The sequence below is a fragment of the Phialemonium atrogriseum genome (assembly GCF_030411735.1).
Source record: "Phialemonium atrogriseum strain 8032-3 unplaced genomic scaffold QBC33scaffold_34, whole genome shotgun sequence".
In the NCBI taxonomy this organism is placed as follows: Eukaryota; Fungi; Ascomycota; class Sordariomycetes; order Cephalothecales; family Cephalothecaceae; genus Phialemonium; species Phialemonium atrogriseum.
The window spans coordinates 268,012-283,940 of NW_026848171.1; the positions used below are offsets into that span (position 1 = coordinate 268,012).

Below are 15,929 nucleotides of genomic sequence, written 5' to 3' on the forward strand. Positions count from 1 at the left end.
CAATCGTAATGTGATGCAAAATGTACAGGACCCAATACCAAGACTTGCCTGCCAGTCAACGCCGGGACGGGTTTTGAGTGGGGCCAGAAATCCGGAACGAGGGTCCGAGTGTGCAGGTAATAACGGCTCTGATAATATCAAGTTTTCGAGCCAACGAACCAACACATTAATTTAAGCATACACACAACTGCTGGCCTGGACACTTTATAGCCCACTTAATAGTAATCCCAGCATCTGTAAATATTTTTGACCGTGGTAGTGCTTCGCTACTCCATTGTGCCAAACATGGGCCCCCACAGTTTTGCCCGCATTGTTAACTGGCTTGGCTACGAGCAGTCAAGGCTTGACTCAAGTAGTCTTGGCTGCCCACTGTGCCTCAGGCGAAAGTCTCCATTGCTGTTATTATTTAGACAGCAAGTCCAATAGTCGTCCACACTGCCTGGGTAGGCCATGATCATCGAGATACAAAGCCCGTATTATTATAAGCTGACAAGATGGTTGACTTCCAGGGACTGGTTCACCGCACAATGAGCAAGTTTGCTCCGAGTACGAGACCCTCGTATTTCCATGCTGCATATCACCTGTATGTCCAGACCTTTACGTTTGCTGGCCGAATCAGTTGACTAACGCGGATCATTAGGACAGCTCGTCCTGGTATTGCTCGAGTTCCTAACTCTGGGAGCGTATGTGATCCAATTGGACTCTGAGTCCAATCCATGAGGGCGAGGATGGCCTTGCGTATGTCAGCCAACACTCTTACAGGCACATGGGTAGACGTTAGACAATCTCCAGGAGTCGATAGCCTGGGGAGATCTTGGGGAACCAACAACGGGCTGGACTTGGAGATGGGCGGAGAGGTTTTGTCCATGGGGCGATTGGGGAGAGATAAAGAAGAGATTGTAAAGACAGCTCTGTAGCTATATTTATCATGTCTCATTGGTTGTGGGTCCACGGCTGTAACCGCCTCGGCATTTTCGCTTACATCCGAAAACTGCGCTCCGACACGGATGTACCGGACATTGCCTTCCTCCTTGGGGAAAATCATCTTCCCGCTGGCCCCTCTGCGCCTTGCATTATATCTGCAACTGGATGTTCCCATCTTACCGAGTTCACGCCTAGTGATACGGCCGACGGACTTCAGCACCCTCGTCATGGAGCGAGAACCCCGCCGACGGCGAAGACCAGCCTTGTCGTGCCTTGGAATGCCGGCGCCGCAAGATCAAGTGTGACCGAAACGACCCTTGCGCACATTGTGTCTCTGCCAAGACCCAATGTACCTACAAGGTCTACAGCAATGAGCCCGCCATCCGGCAGCGGCCCCAGCAGGGCAGCTCACGGGGCGAGTCGACGTCAACCCCGTCGGCTTACGCATCCTCGCCTGTAGCTCAGGCCCAACAACAGACCAACACAAATAGACCAGTCATAGAGTATAGTAACCACCCATCCGGGACCCGGGTCGCAGCAGCAGCAGCAGCAGCAGAAGGAGGAGGAGGACGACAGAATGATACTCCGAATACCCTTGGCCGCAACGACAATGACAACAACAACAACAACTGCATCCGGCCGACGAACCGTGTCCAAGGCGCAGGACCAGATCTCCGTGACCTTTTGCAGCGGGTACAGAAGCTCGAGCAGTCTTCAGCATCCAGTCCTACCCAAGGGCTGTCTGAGGCTGGTACTGGTGAGAACATACTCGCGCTCCAGTCCGGGCTTCAGGATGCACAAATAACCCTGAACAAAACGAGGATATTGAGGTGGAGCCACTGGATGGGCGCGGCTGAAGAGGTATGTATTGTACAGTAAAGTTTGCATTTTTTTTATGTATACGTCCGATCACTTTCCACTGATCCCCTCGCAAGTTCGAGCCCATCATTGCCTGCTATACTGAGGCATGCGGCGACGGCAAGGGAGCCTCATTTCAAGCCCCTGAAACCAGAGCCCTGATTGTCCAGATGGGTGAGCTCCTCCAGAAATGCAAAAATATAGCAAGAAGTCTCAAGGTAGGACGGCCTAGCAGAAATCTCATCTCGCGTCCCGAGTTCGGCTTTGCACCTCCCTCCCGCGAGGTGGCGGACGCGATGGTAACCCTTTACTTCCGATCATTTGAGTCGACGCACCGGATACTCCACGAACCTACCTTTTGGGCCGAGTACGAGAGGTATTGGAGCCACCCGGAAAGTGTCAAAACTGACCTGCGTCTCAAGGTCCTTCTTGTCATTGGGATAGGATCAAGTCTACATAAGCATGGACACACGGATGCGGATGCTGGGTTTCGCAATACGGTCCATCAATGGGTATATGCTTCTCAGACGTGGCTCTCCGGGCCGTTGGAAAAAGACCGCCTGGAGATCACCGGGCTACAGATCCACTGCCTGACGATTCTAGCACGCCAGATCTTCTCAATCGGCGGCGACCTGGTGTGGGTGTCAATGGGATCGCTCATCCACAGAGCCATGCAAATAGGCTTCCATCGTGACCCCAAACACCTCCCGGCCATGTCCGTGTTGCAAGCCGAAATCCGCAGGAGGCTGTGGGCCACCATGGGACGCTGCACCGCAACTCCCAGTACAGGGATCTTCTCAAGCAAGCCGTGAAGGAGCTGCTTTTGTTGTCGACGGAGCGGATCCGGCAAGGCGAGACCAATATCAAGAGCCACATGTTCTTGAACATGGTCTTGGCCCAGGCCGAGGCGATGGAAGCGGGCACCCCGTGCGAGCTCAAGATTGCACAGAGCGGAAGGGATAGCCTCGAGTTCTGTCATGATCTGCTGTTGACACGGGCTGGCACTGTCTCTTTGCCGAGTCCCAACAATACGGCCCCTCCCACATCAACAGGTCTTGATGGTGGGCAAGAAGGCTACTATGGGCTGGACTTTGACTTTGACTTTTTCTTGCCAGATGCAGGCTTTTCTTAGTGTACTGAGTGGCATACCTAGATACGTACGTACTGGATACGTACGTACTGGCTTCATTACTGGTCTGTATAGTAATCATAATTTAATAGTTGTCAGCTTGCTTCCCTCCCCGTCCTCTTTCCTCGTCTCCGCCATGACAATTTTCGTAGAGAGAGAGAGAGGAACGAGAAAAGGTGGAGAGGTAGGCTAGAGCTTCCAATAAGTCTCCGGCGTCATGTCTAGAAGTAACCTGGACTTGCGGCAGGTCTCATTTCCGAAGCCCGGGAGGAAACGGGCTTTATAGAGCTGCGTCGGCCATTTAGCGGCCTGCCATATTCTTTCGGCCGAGACGGGAGGCGACGGCCTTGCAATGTCTGGAGATAATCGGTCCCCCTGCGTCAAAATACCGAGCGGACCTTTTAGGGTCGCTACCTATTTAAAAAGTTTCCGTGAACTTTAGTTGTCCTTGTCAACCGAGTGGGATGCTCAGAACTGGTCTTATGCTAAATGAAAGCTCATTCCGTTACCCTCCCACCGCCCTCCTCATCGAAACCCCGAAGCATCTTGTTGTCTGTTTTCGTTACAACCCGAGCGCCCACAACACCAAATAAGCTTACAATGGGACGAATAAAGGTCCTCATCAGCGGTGGAGGTATCGCCGGCAACGCCCTCGCCTTCTGGCTCTCGAAGCTAGGCCACCACGTCACCGTCATCGAGCGGTTCTCTAGTCTGCGAGCCACGGGGCTCCAGATAGATCTCCGAGGCCACGGGATCGAGGCCATGAGGCGCATGGGTCTCGAGCAGGCTTTCCGGTCCAAATCGGTCCCGGAGCAGGGCCTGCAGATAGTCGACAAGTCCGGCAGACGGTGGGCCTACTTCCCGGCGAACAAGTCTGGCAAGGGGCTGCAGGACTTCACCACCGAGTTCGAGATTATGAGAGGGGATCTGTGTCGCCTTATATACGACGCCACCAAGGATCGGGCAAAGTATATCTTTGGAACGTCGATCGAGAGCTTTGAAGAGAGGGATGGCTCTGTGAATGTTCGGTTCGCAGACGGCAAGACGGACCAATTCGACCTCCTGGTCGGTGCCGACGGCCAGGGATCGCGCACCCGCAAGATGATGCTCGGACCCGGCACCGCCGACGCGTTCTACCCGCTCGGCGGCTCCTACATGGGATACTTCACCATTGCTCGGCCGATACAAGAAGGAGAGGGGTACGTCGCCACGTCATACATGGCTACCGAGGGGCGGGCCGTGATCACTCGAAGGCACAGTCCAAACCAGATCCAGGCATATCTCTCCTGCAAGACAGACTCGGAGCGACTCAAGAGTGCTCGCACGGGCGACGTCAGGGCGGAAAAGGAGGCCATGACGGAGATCTTCCAAGGCGCAGGGTGGCAGACAGAGGCGATATTGGAGTCTCTCAAGGACGCCAGCGACTTCTACCTCGAGCACCTAGGCATCGTCAAGCTGGAGTCCTGGTCCCGCGGCCGCGTGACGCTCGTTGGCGACGCCGCTTATTGCCCGTCGGCGATGACGGGGATAGGCACTACCTCCGCCATGGTCGGTGCTTATGTCTTGGCCGGTGAGATCGGGAGACACTGTGGTGGACGCTCTAGTGGAGAGGGTAGTGCCGATGGAGGGGACGGTGCCAAGAACGGTCGCAATCTTGAGACCGCGCTCAAGGCTTACGAACAGAAGTTCCGGCCCTTCATGGACCAAGTACAGAAAGGAATATTGGAGAATAATGGGAGCATGATGCCGACGACGACATTCACTATTGCCCTTGCAAACTGTCTCCTGGGGGTAGCCTCCTTCTTCAGGTTGAATATCATGGGCAAGCTGTTTCTGCGGGAGAATGTAAAGGGATGGGACCTCCCGGAGTATGAAGAGATGCTACGGGACTAAGTCAGTAATGCAGGCTAGTTATGATACCCCTGAGTAGGTGTTTAAAGATGGATTCTCCCCTCAACTTTGTTCAGCAACATATAATTAATTAGACAGTGACCACCTAGCATTACAGCTTGGTGTTTTGGAAGCATCGACTTGTTCCTAGATGCCATAGTTACATTACGCCTCGGTGATGCTATATTATAATATTATTCCCTGCAGAGACTCTGTACCCAACAGACTCTGCTCCAAGGGCCCCAGACCCCGTCAAATCAATAGACACAGTTAATTACCCGTATGCGCCTTCTCCCATGCCGTCACTATAAAGTCCTACATTTGACCTCAACCGTTTCCATCCCTGAGCCCAATGCTTGTCTGACTCAAGCAGATTGTGAAGGGAACCCAGAATGTTCCTCGCCATTAATCGTCTTCCACCAACCCCGGACCCCAGAAGCAACGCCCCGCTGCTGATTCGGAATGCCACCGTCAGGATGATTGGGGGTGGTTGCTCCGGTCCTCTGTCGTCGTCGTCGTCGTCGTTGTCGTAGATCACGTGCCTCACTTCCAGCTCACCCTCCACGTCGGGTCTATATCCCACAGACCCCGTAGTTACAGCTCAGCCCATGCACGGCATGGCAGCACACCGAGCCGCCCGCACAGAAGCACGACTCCGGGGTCCCCTTCTCCTTCCGGAGCGAGGTCCAGAACAGATTCCACGCCGTCTTCTTGTCCGCCGACTCGGAAGCCGAGACCGATGGTGAGGACCCCTTAACGACGAAGGGGGCTTTGAGTCCTGGGGCTGTAGATTCCCGGCTCTTGGTTGGCGCTAGGTCGGGGTTCCCGAGCGGGATCTGGTCGGTCACTGGGGCGGCCAGGGCAAGTGTTGCCGAGGCCGCGAGGAATAATTGGGCGAAGAGGGGTTTCATCTCGGATGTAATTATGTGGCGGATGTTGCAAGAGCGGGACAGAGGACAGTGCCGACTGGATGAATGGTGGAGATCACTGGAAGAAAAGATGTTTCGACAGCCGCAGATTATTGGAGAAGAGATGAGAACCAGCGATAAAAAAGCGAAGGACATGCAGTAGATGCAGTGGATGCAGTGGGCCTTGAAAATCAATCAGTGTACAGACAGTACCCAAGCTTGGATAACGAACGGTGACTGGAATCAGATTCCTCTCGTGAGGGCCCAAACGAAGCGGGCAGCGGTATTTGTATTGCCATCTCCACTGGCCACTGACACAATAAACGGTCTCATCTACCAGGTCCGCCAACGGGCCCAGCAATTTGTTTGGCGGATGGTGGGGTGAAAGGGGGGGAACCAGCGGCTGCAAGGTTTCACTCCCAATGGTGCACGCCAAGGCGGTCTGGATCTGTCCCCATATTAACACGACCCCAGAGCCCCAGTGAGAAGAGACCGGCAAAGTATGGTTGTATCAAGTGACATGTTCTGAGTGGTCGCCGCTTTATGATTAATTTGTTCTGACATTAATTACCGCGACCGACACGACGGGCAACTCGAAAAAAGAAAAATAAGTTACGTCGTGGTGGGTTGAGACGTCAGACTTGCAGACGCCACGATCCCCCGGGCCTCTCAAGGGATGTTACAGCGTAAACTTAGAAACAAAGTTGCGAAAGCAACAGGTGGTCAGGGGCTTCCGCAGGATGACACAGGAGCCAGAAGCCCGGAGCCTGCAGCCTGCCTGTGCGCGTACCTGCCTAATCAAGCAAGCGGGTTTAGCCGCCACTGCGCCTGTGCGGCCAGGGGGTTGCAGTTTTGATGGAAAAGAAAAATCGCACCTAGCTCTAAGACAAAGCCGACGAATTGATCTCGAAGCCGACAATGTCTCGGCCTCAGCAGTCTCAAAGGAAGCCGAGGTAAGCCCGTATTCGTAGGTAGTTGGTACAGTAGAGGAAGGACTGATGAGTCACCTGAAGGCCAACCTTGCAAATCATGTGACATTTCCCCTCCACCGCCACGTGACTGGAGCTGTCTCGAAGCTTCTCTACCGGGTGTAGCTCGGACCAATCGGCTCTTAGGTAATCAAGAGGCAACGTCATTTGCTCCTTGCCCTCCTCACCTTTTCTCTGAGCAACCTGCAATCGCAGCTCTCGTCGGCGCTTCCTTTCCCAGTCTCCTTTGTCGCGTCAAGATCCAAGAACATCGCGATAATGTCGTTCACTATTACCATCCGGCAGGGCCCTGCGCGTATGGCGTCTCGACTGCCGCAACTCGCAAAGTCCGTCCAGCGAGCCTCCAACAGTCCCGCCACCGCAATCCGAGCCTTCCATCAATCATCACCGAAGAACACCTTTTTCACCTCAAGAACGACCTCTCTCGGTTTTCGAGCAAATGCGAAGCCCACGAGTAACCTGGTCTCGAGACTAGCTGGGGCGAGCCGGACATATTACCAAGAGGCCGCACCTCCCCAAGCGGCTAACCAGACATCGCTCCTGCGCAAGTTGCTGGTTGGCGGCGCCATCTTCGGCGGCACCCTCGTGGCAATCAATGTCGTCTTCAACAGGGAGACGAGGGAAGATGGCGGCATGCCGCTGTTCGAGCGCTCATACCTCAACAACACATTCCTGCATACGGGTCTCGGCATCGGCATCATCGCTCTGACCGCCCGACAGATGATCCAGACCGGCTTCGTCTACCGCATCATGGTCACTAACCCATGGGTCGTTGCAATCGGCGGACTGGGCCTCAGCTTTGCTACCATGCTGGGCACAAGAGCCATTGACGCGGACAAGTAAGTTTTGGCCCCGAATCGAGTTATGAAATTGTTAAGGTCGTCGCTAACTCCGCCCTGAAGCTACGTGCCAAAGTATGCGCTCTGGACGGCATTCAATGCCACCCAGGCCGCTTTCGTCGCCCCCCTTCTCGCATTTGCGCCAGGCGCTCTCATCGCGCGCGCCGGCCTCTACACCGTTGCCATGATGGGCGCTATCTCATTCGTCGGGGCCACGGCCAAGCAGGAGAAGTACCTCTACATCGGCGGGCCTCTCCTGGCGGGCGCCGCACTCGTGGCGGTCTCGGGCCTGGCTCCCCTTGTCATCCCGGCCACAGCCATGCGGACCCTCGCGCTCACGGAGAGCATCTGGCTGTACGGTGGCCTGGCCGTCTTTGGCGGCTTCACGCTGTATGACGTCCAGAAGATATTGTATCGCGCCAGACTTGCCGAGCGGGGCATCATCAAGCGGGACCCCGTCAACGAGAGCATCAGCTTGGAGCTGGACTTCCTGAACATCTTCATCCGGATGCTCCAGATCCTGATGATGCAGCAAAATAGGCGGAAGTAAAGAGGGTGTCGGGGGGTTAGAGAACTGGTGCATGTACAGTAATTGCATTTGAAGGGGGGGAGTGGGAGTGGGTTGATCAGTGATCACCGTACGGGTAACAAGGCATGGCGACATCATCGCTCTTCATTCATCGTAAGAGCCACCATAGGAGCTAAGTGAGGATAAAAGGATCCCCTCTCAATGAGAAGACAGTAAAACTAAACTGCATATATTATTGCATCAGCGTAGTGCATTTTCCCTTTGAGGTTCCGTAAGCTGACTTCCTTGCCGCGCCTCCCATGCCTAAACATGTCCAACTACAACTCATCATCACCCATCATACGACTATTTCAAGTCCGGGAACTTCCTCAGAAAATGGCTGGGGCACTCGTACCCCGAGGGGTTCTTGTCGAGATACAGCTGGTGATACTCCTCGGCGTCCCACCACCGGCCGGCGGGCAGGACCTGCGTGACGACCTTGCCGCCCCACCACTGCTCGTTGACCTTCTTGGTCACCTCCCGCGCGACGGCCTCCTGCTCGGCGTCGTGGAAGAAGATGCCGCTGCGGTACTGCGAGCCCCGGTCGGGACCCTGCTGGTCCGCCGTCGTCGGGTCGTGCATCTTGTAGAAGAACTCGAGGAGCTGCTGGTAGGTGATGCGCGTGGGATCGTATACCAGTTGCGTTGCTTCGGCGTCTGGAGGCAAGGGAGGGGGGTTATATTATTAGCCAAGTCGTCCCATCTCTCACCCAGCTTGCAGAAAGAAAAAAAGAAAAAAAACGTACGCCCGGTCTCGCCCGAACACACGGCCCGGTAGGACGGGTTCGCCGAGTCGCCGCCGATGTATCCAACGCGCGCGTCGTACAAGCCCCGGTCCCCAAAGTGCTTCCGGTAGATGTGCTCGACGCCCCAGAAGCAGCCCGCGGCGATGGTGGCCCGCTCGGCGCCGGCGGGGATCGCGGCAGATGCCGAGGCGGCCGCGCTGCCGCCGTCGGCGGAGGAGATGCCGAGACCAGTTGTTCCGGTGAAGGGCCTGGTTAGGCGGGAGAGGAAGGATAGGACCATTGTGGCTTGGGAGGATGGGTTTGTTAGTGGGGTTGATGGAGGGGTCGTCGGTGGTTGAGACTGGTTGATCGAGTTTTGGATGCTCCTTGTCAGATATGGGTTTATGGGTGGCGTTCAATTCAATTGTACATGAAGCGTTCCAGGGTTGACACAGCAGTTTTTGAGTTTTGCTTTTGATCGGCCCCGTACGATTTGCCTCGTCGAAGCTCGTCGAAATTGTGACACCTCTGTAGCGTCGATGATGCATTCCCTCAATACGGATCCCCGCAGCCATGCACATGAGGCATGATTGGTTGATGAGTGAAACCAATCAAGTGGCCTTAGTAATTGCGACGCTTACCTACCCACCTACCTAATACGGATAGATTCAAAATTAACGATCTCCCAAGGACTGGGAAAGGCATCCAAGTCTGAGCCTTACGCTTAGAATCGCGTTTCCCAAGGTGGTATCCCAAGTATCGCGGGACATTTTGTCACTCATTCCGTTCTACGGCTGTGTTGTCGAGATATTCAAGGGCTTTAGGTCACGTTTGCGATCCGATTTCGAAGCAAATGCTAGACTAAACGGTAGCTCCCAACTTCCATGGAAGGCAACTTGAAGGAAGCCAGAAGTGGGGCATCGATTTGATAACCGTCGTCTTCCTTGGGGGAACAACTGCATCCCCTACCTAGCTTATGTTCAAGAACCATCACAACCCAACAGAGATGACAGCTCAGGAGCCAAATGTTCGAGTCGGCGTAGCCGCTGTAATCAGCGATCGAGAGGGCCGGGTTGTGCTCGGTCGGAGAAAGGGAAGTATTGGTGCGGGTGAGTCATGCCGAGGAACCAAAGGGATTCAGCATCTGAATTAATCAAAACCTGACTGGAATCCAACAGGTAAATGGGGGTTTCCAGGCGGCCACCTGGAGTTTGGAGAGACTTATTTCCAATGTGCCGAGAGAGAGGCGCTCGAGGAGACGGGCTTGAAGGTGAAGGCGGTGAAGATGATGGCGGTCACGAACGACGTGTATGAGGAGTGGCAACGCCACTACATCACCATTTTCGTCGAGTGTAAGAGGGAAGATCCGGATCAGCAGCCAGAGGTAGGCCGTCGCATGTGGTCGGGTCTCCTAAGTTGTTGATGCTCACTCTCTGCCCAGAACCTCGAACCGAACAAGTGCGACGAATGGGTCTGGAAGGGGTGGTCGGATATCAAGGCCCTTCAGGGAAGCCCAAGCGGGACCAAGGAGCTGTTCCTTCCCATTGTCAACTTGATTAACGAGAACCCAAACATAGATGCGATGATGAGTAAATAACTCCTAGACTCTGACTTGCTCGAAAACGTCGAACGGGGCGTGTGTCTTGAAAATCCGACATCATTATCAGTGTTGAAAGCAGCTTTCAAGTAGTGAGAGTTTATGGGTCGATTCGGCCAGACTGTCGCGGTTTGTTCTAGGGAAAAGTTTTGGCTGGCGATCATTGTTAGCACCTTCCATGCTCAGAGTGTTGGGTGTTCGAGATGAGGGCTAGGAGAAGTGGCCATGCCTTGTCAACTGGATCTAGTACTTCTTGGCGACAAGACAAGCTCTTGACGGCCCAACTCGTCAAGACACGAAGACTGATTCCGCAAATGGTTGCCGGGCCCCCAATACTAATGCAGAGAGGGCCTGAGGAGGGTTGGATCGAATTCGATGCAGCATCTTGACTCTGCGGCTCACTCGAAGCCGCCCTAATTAGCTATTAGGCCGTCTCCACATAGCGGTGATCGTCTTTATTACATGGTCACACTTAGGGGCAAATAAAGGTATCGAAACCTTGCATTCTGTTCATGCAATGTACTGTACCCAAGAATCTGGGCCTGGGGGCTATGGGCTGACGATCTTAGGCTAGGCACTAATAAAAGAATGCTTGATGGAGGGGGGGGGGGGGTATGTGCGATACAACCAAGTTGGGTTCCATCGTAATAGAAATCCAGAACATCGGGAACAATGATACGACGCACCCCTTCCTCCTTTCGATGCTACCACAGCTGCAGGCAGTAGTGAGCGGCGACGCGGAGAAGTGAAGAAAGGGAATCAAGCCAAGGAGCCAGACCCATTCCCCCTTCAGCTACCTATACTTGGATCGTGACGAAGAATTGAGGGGCCCGGTTTTCGACCGTTGAAACAAACCCGGAAGCTGGGGCAGCTCTACTTACCTACCCAGCTTACTCAGACCACTGGTTGCTTGGGAATCCGAATTGGATGGAATGGATGTTGAAGGTGGGGTCGAGGCCCGGAATAGCGGGAAGGATTGCGAAGAGGCGCAACAAGTTGATACACACGCTGGCACGTGCTCTCGATTACCAACGAGCGCTCGGTGCTGTTGGGGTCGAGGCGCATCTGCGAAGGTTCGTTGGGTCTGCGATCCTGCGATCCTGCGATACCATGCACCTCAAAAGCAATTCGCAGCGCAATGCGGCATATCAGACGGCAGCCTTGGCACATCTATCCGTCTCGGCCATGGGCATCATCAGCCTCATTGAACGACGCAGGTCGAAGCGTGCAAAAATGCAAAACGGCTTCCAACGCCGCTGCAAGGGGCGCATTGGCCAATCTGGGAAAATTCACTGCGACCAATCAGGCGGAGGCAGCCACGGAGATTGTTGGCCCGCACCGTGGATCTTTGGTTCGGACTGTGGTCGGGCACTGGTCCCAGGGAACTGGTACTGGGGTAAACGTCAAATATCAGATATATTGGCTCCCACCAGACCCACCACATGGCCGGGGATGCGCAAAACCGGCCCTTCTCTCGCGTGGTGGTGTGCTCTCCGGATTGGAACCTCTTCCCCCAGTGCTCATGGGCAGAATGCGGCTTAGCATCGTGGCAGTCGATGCCGCTGGACTGATCCCGGGGGGGTTGCAGTGGATCAGAGATTCTAGCTCGGAGCTTTGTGATTTGACCATCAATCAGTCTGACAGTCCTCTGTCGGCGTTGAAGGAACCGCCACGCGAAGGAAGGATCCGCTACGGAGTCGTGTGCTCCAGAATCCCAGAATCCTCGAGCGTTGCCGACTCGCCAATAACCTTGCAAAAAGGGATGACCGAAGCCGCAGAGGCGCGCCAATTCTCCAGGATGTGAGACGATTGGTTCGTCCCCGACTCGGGTTCAGGTTTAGCGCGGAGGGAGCTGCTCCGTGTCTCAATCGGGCATGGCCCTTGACCATTGCCCCCGCGTTGATCTCCACAATCTCCACGGTGCCGCCAAACCTCGAACCACTAATGTGCGTATCCGACCTAGCATTTTTAGCTAGCCCAACAGCTTGCACCTAAGCGACTCCCTATCCTGCTGTTCTAGACTGGAATGTGCTTGTCTGATCCTGTCCGAAATGTGTCTTGTGCGTGTGCCTGGAAGCATGGCCCGCCTTCCCGTGTGTGGTGATATTATTAGCCCCAGCCAACGTACAATCTGGATCTAAGCTTTTACCAATGAAATGAATTCATGTTCATGCATGTTGGCAAGCCCTCTCGCGTCAGACGGTCCGCGGTGGTGCCGGCGGCGAGTTCCCGAAGCAGACCGCTGGAGTGGTTTTGCCCGCATCATCATCCGCGCCGCAATTATTGCTTGTTTGCCGGTTTTGGCACGGCTAGATCCTTATTTTCTCCTTTTATTTTCTTATTGGCTACTGGTGTTGGAAGAGTGCGAGTCTTGTGTTGGCCCGAAAGCGATCTGTATGATTGAGGAAAAGTCTGCGGAGGCGGCTGATCCGGGGTCGACTCCGTATTACGCCTAGCCAACCTGTCCCGTGCCTCAAATCAAAGGGTGGATAGTGCACGTACATGCCTTGGGGATTGGGGACCCCCGACTCGAGAATCCACCCCCGGTAAGAGGACCCGTAGCGTAGCTTCGCTGGTCCCCACTAAATCTGAGATTCCCACGAATTCGAAAATGAGGCCCCGGGCGGGCTCAAGCGGGCGTGCGGTACCACCCCTACACATTGCATCGCATCACATAGATCCACCCGGTGGCGACAGGGGTTGGCCTGCACATGGCGGTACGCTTAAAGTACGTACATGGATGGGGCGACATGGAAGAGCAAAGTAGCGACCCGGGGAAAGCCACCCACCACCAGTGATCCAAAAAATCATATAATCGCAAGCATTCCCCCGTGGTCGAGATATCTTCTCTCTTGCTCATCCCGGCGCATTCCTTTCCTTTCGCTAACCTCCTCCCCCTCCTCTTTTACTCGCAGAGCCTGCCGTCGACCAAGCACATCGCCAGCTAGTCACCATGGGAGAGAAGGATGACATCGTCGATGCCGTCCACCGGGACAATGACTTCGACAATGACCACAAGGCGCGTTTTTCCAATCAGTGCCTTTGGGCTCGCCGGGGGCAGCGACGCATGCTAACCCGCTCAAGCAGAACCTTCAGACGAAGGTGGTCACGGGTCACGAGGCTTTCAACGAGGCCATGATCAAGGACCCCCCTCAGGCCTGGTCGGGCCCCCAGATAATGATCTACCTCTTCTCCATTGTCGGCTTCTTCTGCTCGACAATGAACGGTTATGACGGATCCCTCATCAACAACCTGCTCCAGAACCCCTACTTCAAGGCCGCCTACAACGTCGAGAGCTCGGGCATCTGGGCTGGTATCGTCTCGTCCATGTACCAGATCGGTGGTGTCGTCGCGCTCCCCTTCGTTGGCCCTGCAATTGACGGCTATGGCCGCCGAATCGGCATGTTCATTGGTGCCACCATCATCATCGTCGGTACCATCATCCAGGGCACATCTCACAGCGCCGGCCAGTTCATGGGCGGTCGTTTCCTTCTCGGTTTCGGCGTCTCCATCGCCGCCGCTGCAGGCCCGATGTACGTCGTTGAGCTGAATCACCCGTAAGTTGACCCTGTTTTCTCTCTCTCTCTCTCTTCTCTACCTGCCTCTGGCTTCTTTCCACCTTCGCGCGCACACCATCGCATCCTGCAGCACCATGAACTGAAACTGACATGACGACCAGCGCCTTCCGTGGTGTCGTGGGTGCCATGTACAACACTCTGTGGTTCAGCGGTGCCATCATCGCGTCCGGGGCTGCCCGTGGCGCTCTCGACATGCACAGCGATGCGTCGTGGCGGTTGATCACCTGGCTCCAGGCCCTCTTCTCCGGCCTCATCGTCATCCTCTGCTTGTGGCTCCCCGAGTCGCCGCGTTGGCTCTATGTCAACAACAAGAAGGACAAGGCCCGCGACATTCTCACCAAGTACCACGGCAATGGCAACCCCGAGTCCCCCTGGGTCACTCTGCAGCTGCGCGAGTACGAGGAGCTCCTCGATATGGATGGTGCCGATAAGAGATGGTGGGACTACCGGGCACTGTTCCGCTCTCGCGGCGCTGTCTACCGTCTCGGATGCAACATGGCCGTGACCATCTTCGGTCAGTGGGCCGGCAACGCTGTGCTCTCCTACTTCCTCGCTGCCGTGCTCGAGACCTGCGGCTACACCACCCCCGTCGCTCAGGCCAACATCACCCTCATCAACTCGTGCCAGCAGTTCGCCTGCGCCATCTTCGGCGCCTTCCTCGTCGACAAAGTCGGCCGTCGCCCCCTGCTTCTCTTCTCCTTCACCGGCTGCTGCGTCGTCTGGCTCGGCATGACCATTGCTGCGGCCGAGTTCGCCAAGTCCGGCGGTGGCCTCCACCCCGACGGCACCGTCACCCAGGGCTCCAACACCAACGCATCCAAGGCGTCCCTGGCCATGATCTTCATCTTCGGCTCCATCTACTCCATTGGCATCACGCCCCTGCAGGCCCTCTACCCCGTCGAGGTCCTCTCGTTCGAGATGCGCGCCAAGGGCATGGCCTTCTCGTCCCTCGCCGTCAACGCCGCCGGTTTGCTCAACCAGTTCGCCTGGCCCGTCGCCATGCGCAACATCGGTTGGAAGACGTACATCATCTTCACTGTCCAGGACTGCGTCCAGGCCGCCGTCATCTACATGCTCATTCCCGAGACCAAGGGCCGCACTGTATGTCATTCCCCAAACTTACCCCAATGTCCCATTCCCAACCACCAAACATCGCAGGGTTTTGAGGCTAACTTTGTTCTTCTACAGCTCGAGGAACTCGACGAGATCTTCAATGCCAAGAGCCCCGTCAAGGCATCGCTGGCGCGCAGGACCATTGCCGTCACCGAACGCGGCGATGTCGTCAATGTTACCGACGCTTAAGTTCCCGTCTTGCCTTCCTTTGCTTGCGTTGGCTGAAACAAACCCCCCCCCCCCAAAACATCCATCTTCATACAATAATGCCCGTCTGCTCGCTGCTCAGGCTTGCATGTCGGCGGTGCTTGGGGGCAATTCACCATCTACAACACAGCATGTGAAGGGGGTTTATTGAGTTTGTAGTAGTTTGTGGCAGGACAGACTTCGCCGAAGCCTGTTGTTACCTAGTATCCCTTTTAATACCAATGGATATTTATACCCCAATTTGATGCTGCCTTGTGACCTAATCGGATGCTGCCTTTCGTAAGTTGATAAGCCTGACTGTCGTGGCAATGGGCGTGTAGTTGCAGTACAAACCCGGTCGGAAACACGATGAACTATTTGGTGTGAAGACAACACCCTTCGCTGAGAACCTAGGTAAACCTGCGTGGGGGCTAGCTCAAAATCCAAAGTTGGGGCCCTGCGCTTACCTTGGCTTTATTTGACGGCCTGGGCTCAGTATATTCGGAGTTTCGACGTAAGCTCCGACGTAAGCTCTGTCCGAGTTTGAGACTCGGGGATAGGAGTAGCGGATCAACCCCCTTTCTCTCTCTCTCTCTCTCTCTCTCTCTCTCTCTCTCTCTCTCTCT

At 55.2% G+C, this 15,929-nt stretch overlaps 7 protein-coding genes across 7 annotated transcripts; 5 read left to right on the top strand and 2 right to left on the bottom strand.

Moving 5' to 3' along the window:
• Window positions 1–1,359: 1,359 nt before the first annotated feature.
• On the top strand, window positions 1,360–2,594 carry QBC33DRAFT_460099 (uncharacterized protein; the record flags this gene model as incomplete). Its single annotated transcript, XM_060424961.1, has 2 exons — window positions 1,360–1,785; window positions 1,860–2,594. Coding segments are annotated over 2 exons (1,161 nt in total), but the record flags the coding sequence as incomplete, so codon positions are not given.
• Window positions 2,595–3,352: 758 nt separating this feature from the next.
• On the top strand, window positions 3,353–4,893 carry QBC33DRAFT_550584 (FAD/NAD(P)-binding domain-containing protein). The gene has a single exon (XM_060429094.1). It carries the CDS (start codon window positions 3,401–3,403, stop codon window positions 4,802–4,804), a length of 1,404 nt encoding a protein of 467 aa, XP_060279385.1. The 5' UTR covers window positions 3,353–3,400; the 3' UTR covers window positions 4,805–4,893.
• A 480-nt stretch (window positions 4,894–5,373) lies between these two features.
• QBC33DRAFT_563168 (uncharacterized protein) lies at window positions 5,374–5,712 on the bottom strand (the record flags this gene model as incomplete). The annotated part of the gene is made up of 1 exon (XM_060430252.1): window positions 5,374–5,712. One exon carries the CDS (start codon window positions 5,710–5,712, stop codon window positions 5,374–5,376), a length of 339 nt encoding a protein of 112 aa, XP_060279386.1.
• A 1,174-nt stretch (window positions 5,713–6,886) lies between these two features.
• QBC33DRAFT_550588 (inhibitor of apoptosis-promoting Bax1-domain-containing protein) lies at window positions 6,887–8,423 on the top strand. The gene is made up of 3 exons (XM_060429095.1): window positions 6,887–7,537; window positions 7,601–8,242; window positions 8,311–8,423. The coding sequence occupies exons 1-2, from the start codon at window positions 6,957–6,959 to the stop codon at window positions 8,085–8,087; spliced, it is 1,068 nt and encodes a 355-aa protein (XP_060279387.1). The 5' UTR covers window positions 6,887–6,956; the 3' UTR covers window positions 8,088–8,242; window positions 8,311–8,423.
• On the bottom strand, window positions 8,412–9,130 carry QBC33DRAFT_563170 (peptide methionine sulfoxide; the record flags this gene model as incomplete). The annotated part of the gene is made up of 2 exons (XM_060430253.1): window positions 8,412–8,761; window positions 8,851–9,130. The coding sequence occupies 2 exons, from the start codon at window positions 9,128–9,130 to the stop codon at window positions 8,412–8,414; spliced, it is 630 nt and encodes a 209-aa protein (XP_060279388.1).
• Window positions 9,131–9,835: 705 nt separating this feature from the next.
• QBC33DRAFT_460079 (nudix domain-containing protein) lies at window positions 9,836–10,426 on the top strand (the record flags this gene model as incomplete). Its single annotated transcript, XM_060424958.1, has 3 exons — window positions 9,836–9,938; window positions 10,008–10,213; window positions 10,271–10,426. The coding sequence occupies 3 exons, from the start codon at window positions 9,836–9,838 to the stop codon at window positions 10,424–10,426; spliced, it is 465 nt and encodes a 154-aa protein (XP_060279389.1).
• Window positions 10,427–13,038: 2,612 nt separating this feature from the next.
• On the top strand, window positions 13,039–15,558 carry QBC33DRAFT_623192 (general substrate transporter). The gene is made up of 4 exons (XM_060432879.1): window positions 13,039–13,445; window positions 13,514–13,983; window positions 14,106–15,105; window positions 15,193–15,558. Exons 1-4 carry the CDS (start codon window positions 13,380–13,382, stop codon window positions 15,304–15,306), a joined length of 1,650 nt encoding a protein of 549 aa, XP_060279390.1. The 5' UTR covers window positions 13,039–13,379; the 3' UTR covers window positions 15,307–15,558.
• Window positions 15,559–15,929: the final 371 nt, after the last annotated feature.

What these genes read in the sequence shown, in the direction of transcription:
- QBC33DRAFT_550584 (XM_060429094.1), top strand. Translation starts at nt 3,401, where the DNA reads ATGAAAGCTCATTCCGTTACCCTCCCACCGCCCTCCTCATCGAAACCC.
- QBC33DRAFT_550588 (XM_060429095.1), top strand. Translation starts at nt 6,957, where the DNA reads ATGTCGTTCACTATTACCATCCGGCAGGGCCCTGCGCGTATGGCGTCT. An exon ending in AGAGCCATTGACGCGGACAA is followed by an intron (nt 7,538 to 7,600) that starts GTAAGTTTTGGC and finishes TCCGCCCTGAAG; the next exon opens with CTACGTGCCAAAGTATGCGC.
- QBC33DRAFT_623192 (XM_060432879.1), top strand. Translation starts at nt 13,380, where the DNA reads ATGGGAGAGAAGGATGACATCGTCGATGCCGTCCACCGGGACAATGAC. An exon ending in ACTTCGACAATGACCACAAG is followed by an intron (nt 13,446 to 13,513) that starts GCGCGTTTTTCC and finishes CCGCTCAAGCAG; the next exon opens with AACCTTCAGACGAAGGTGGT. An exon ending in CCGAGACCAAGGGCCGCACT is followed by an intron (nt 15,106 to 15,192) that starts GTATGTCATTCC and finishes GTTCTTCTACAG; the next exon opens with CTCGAGGAACTCGACGAGAT.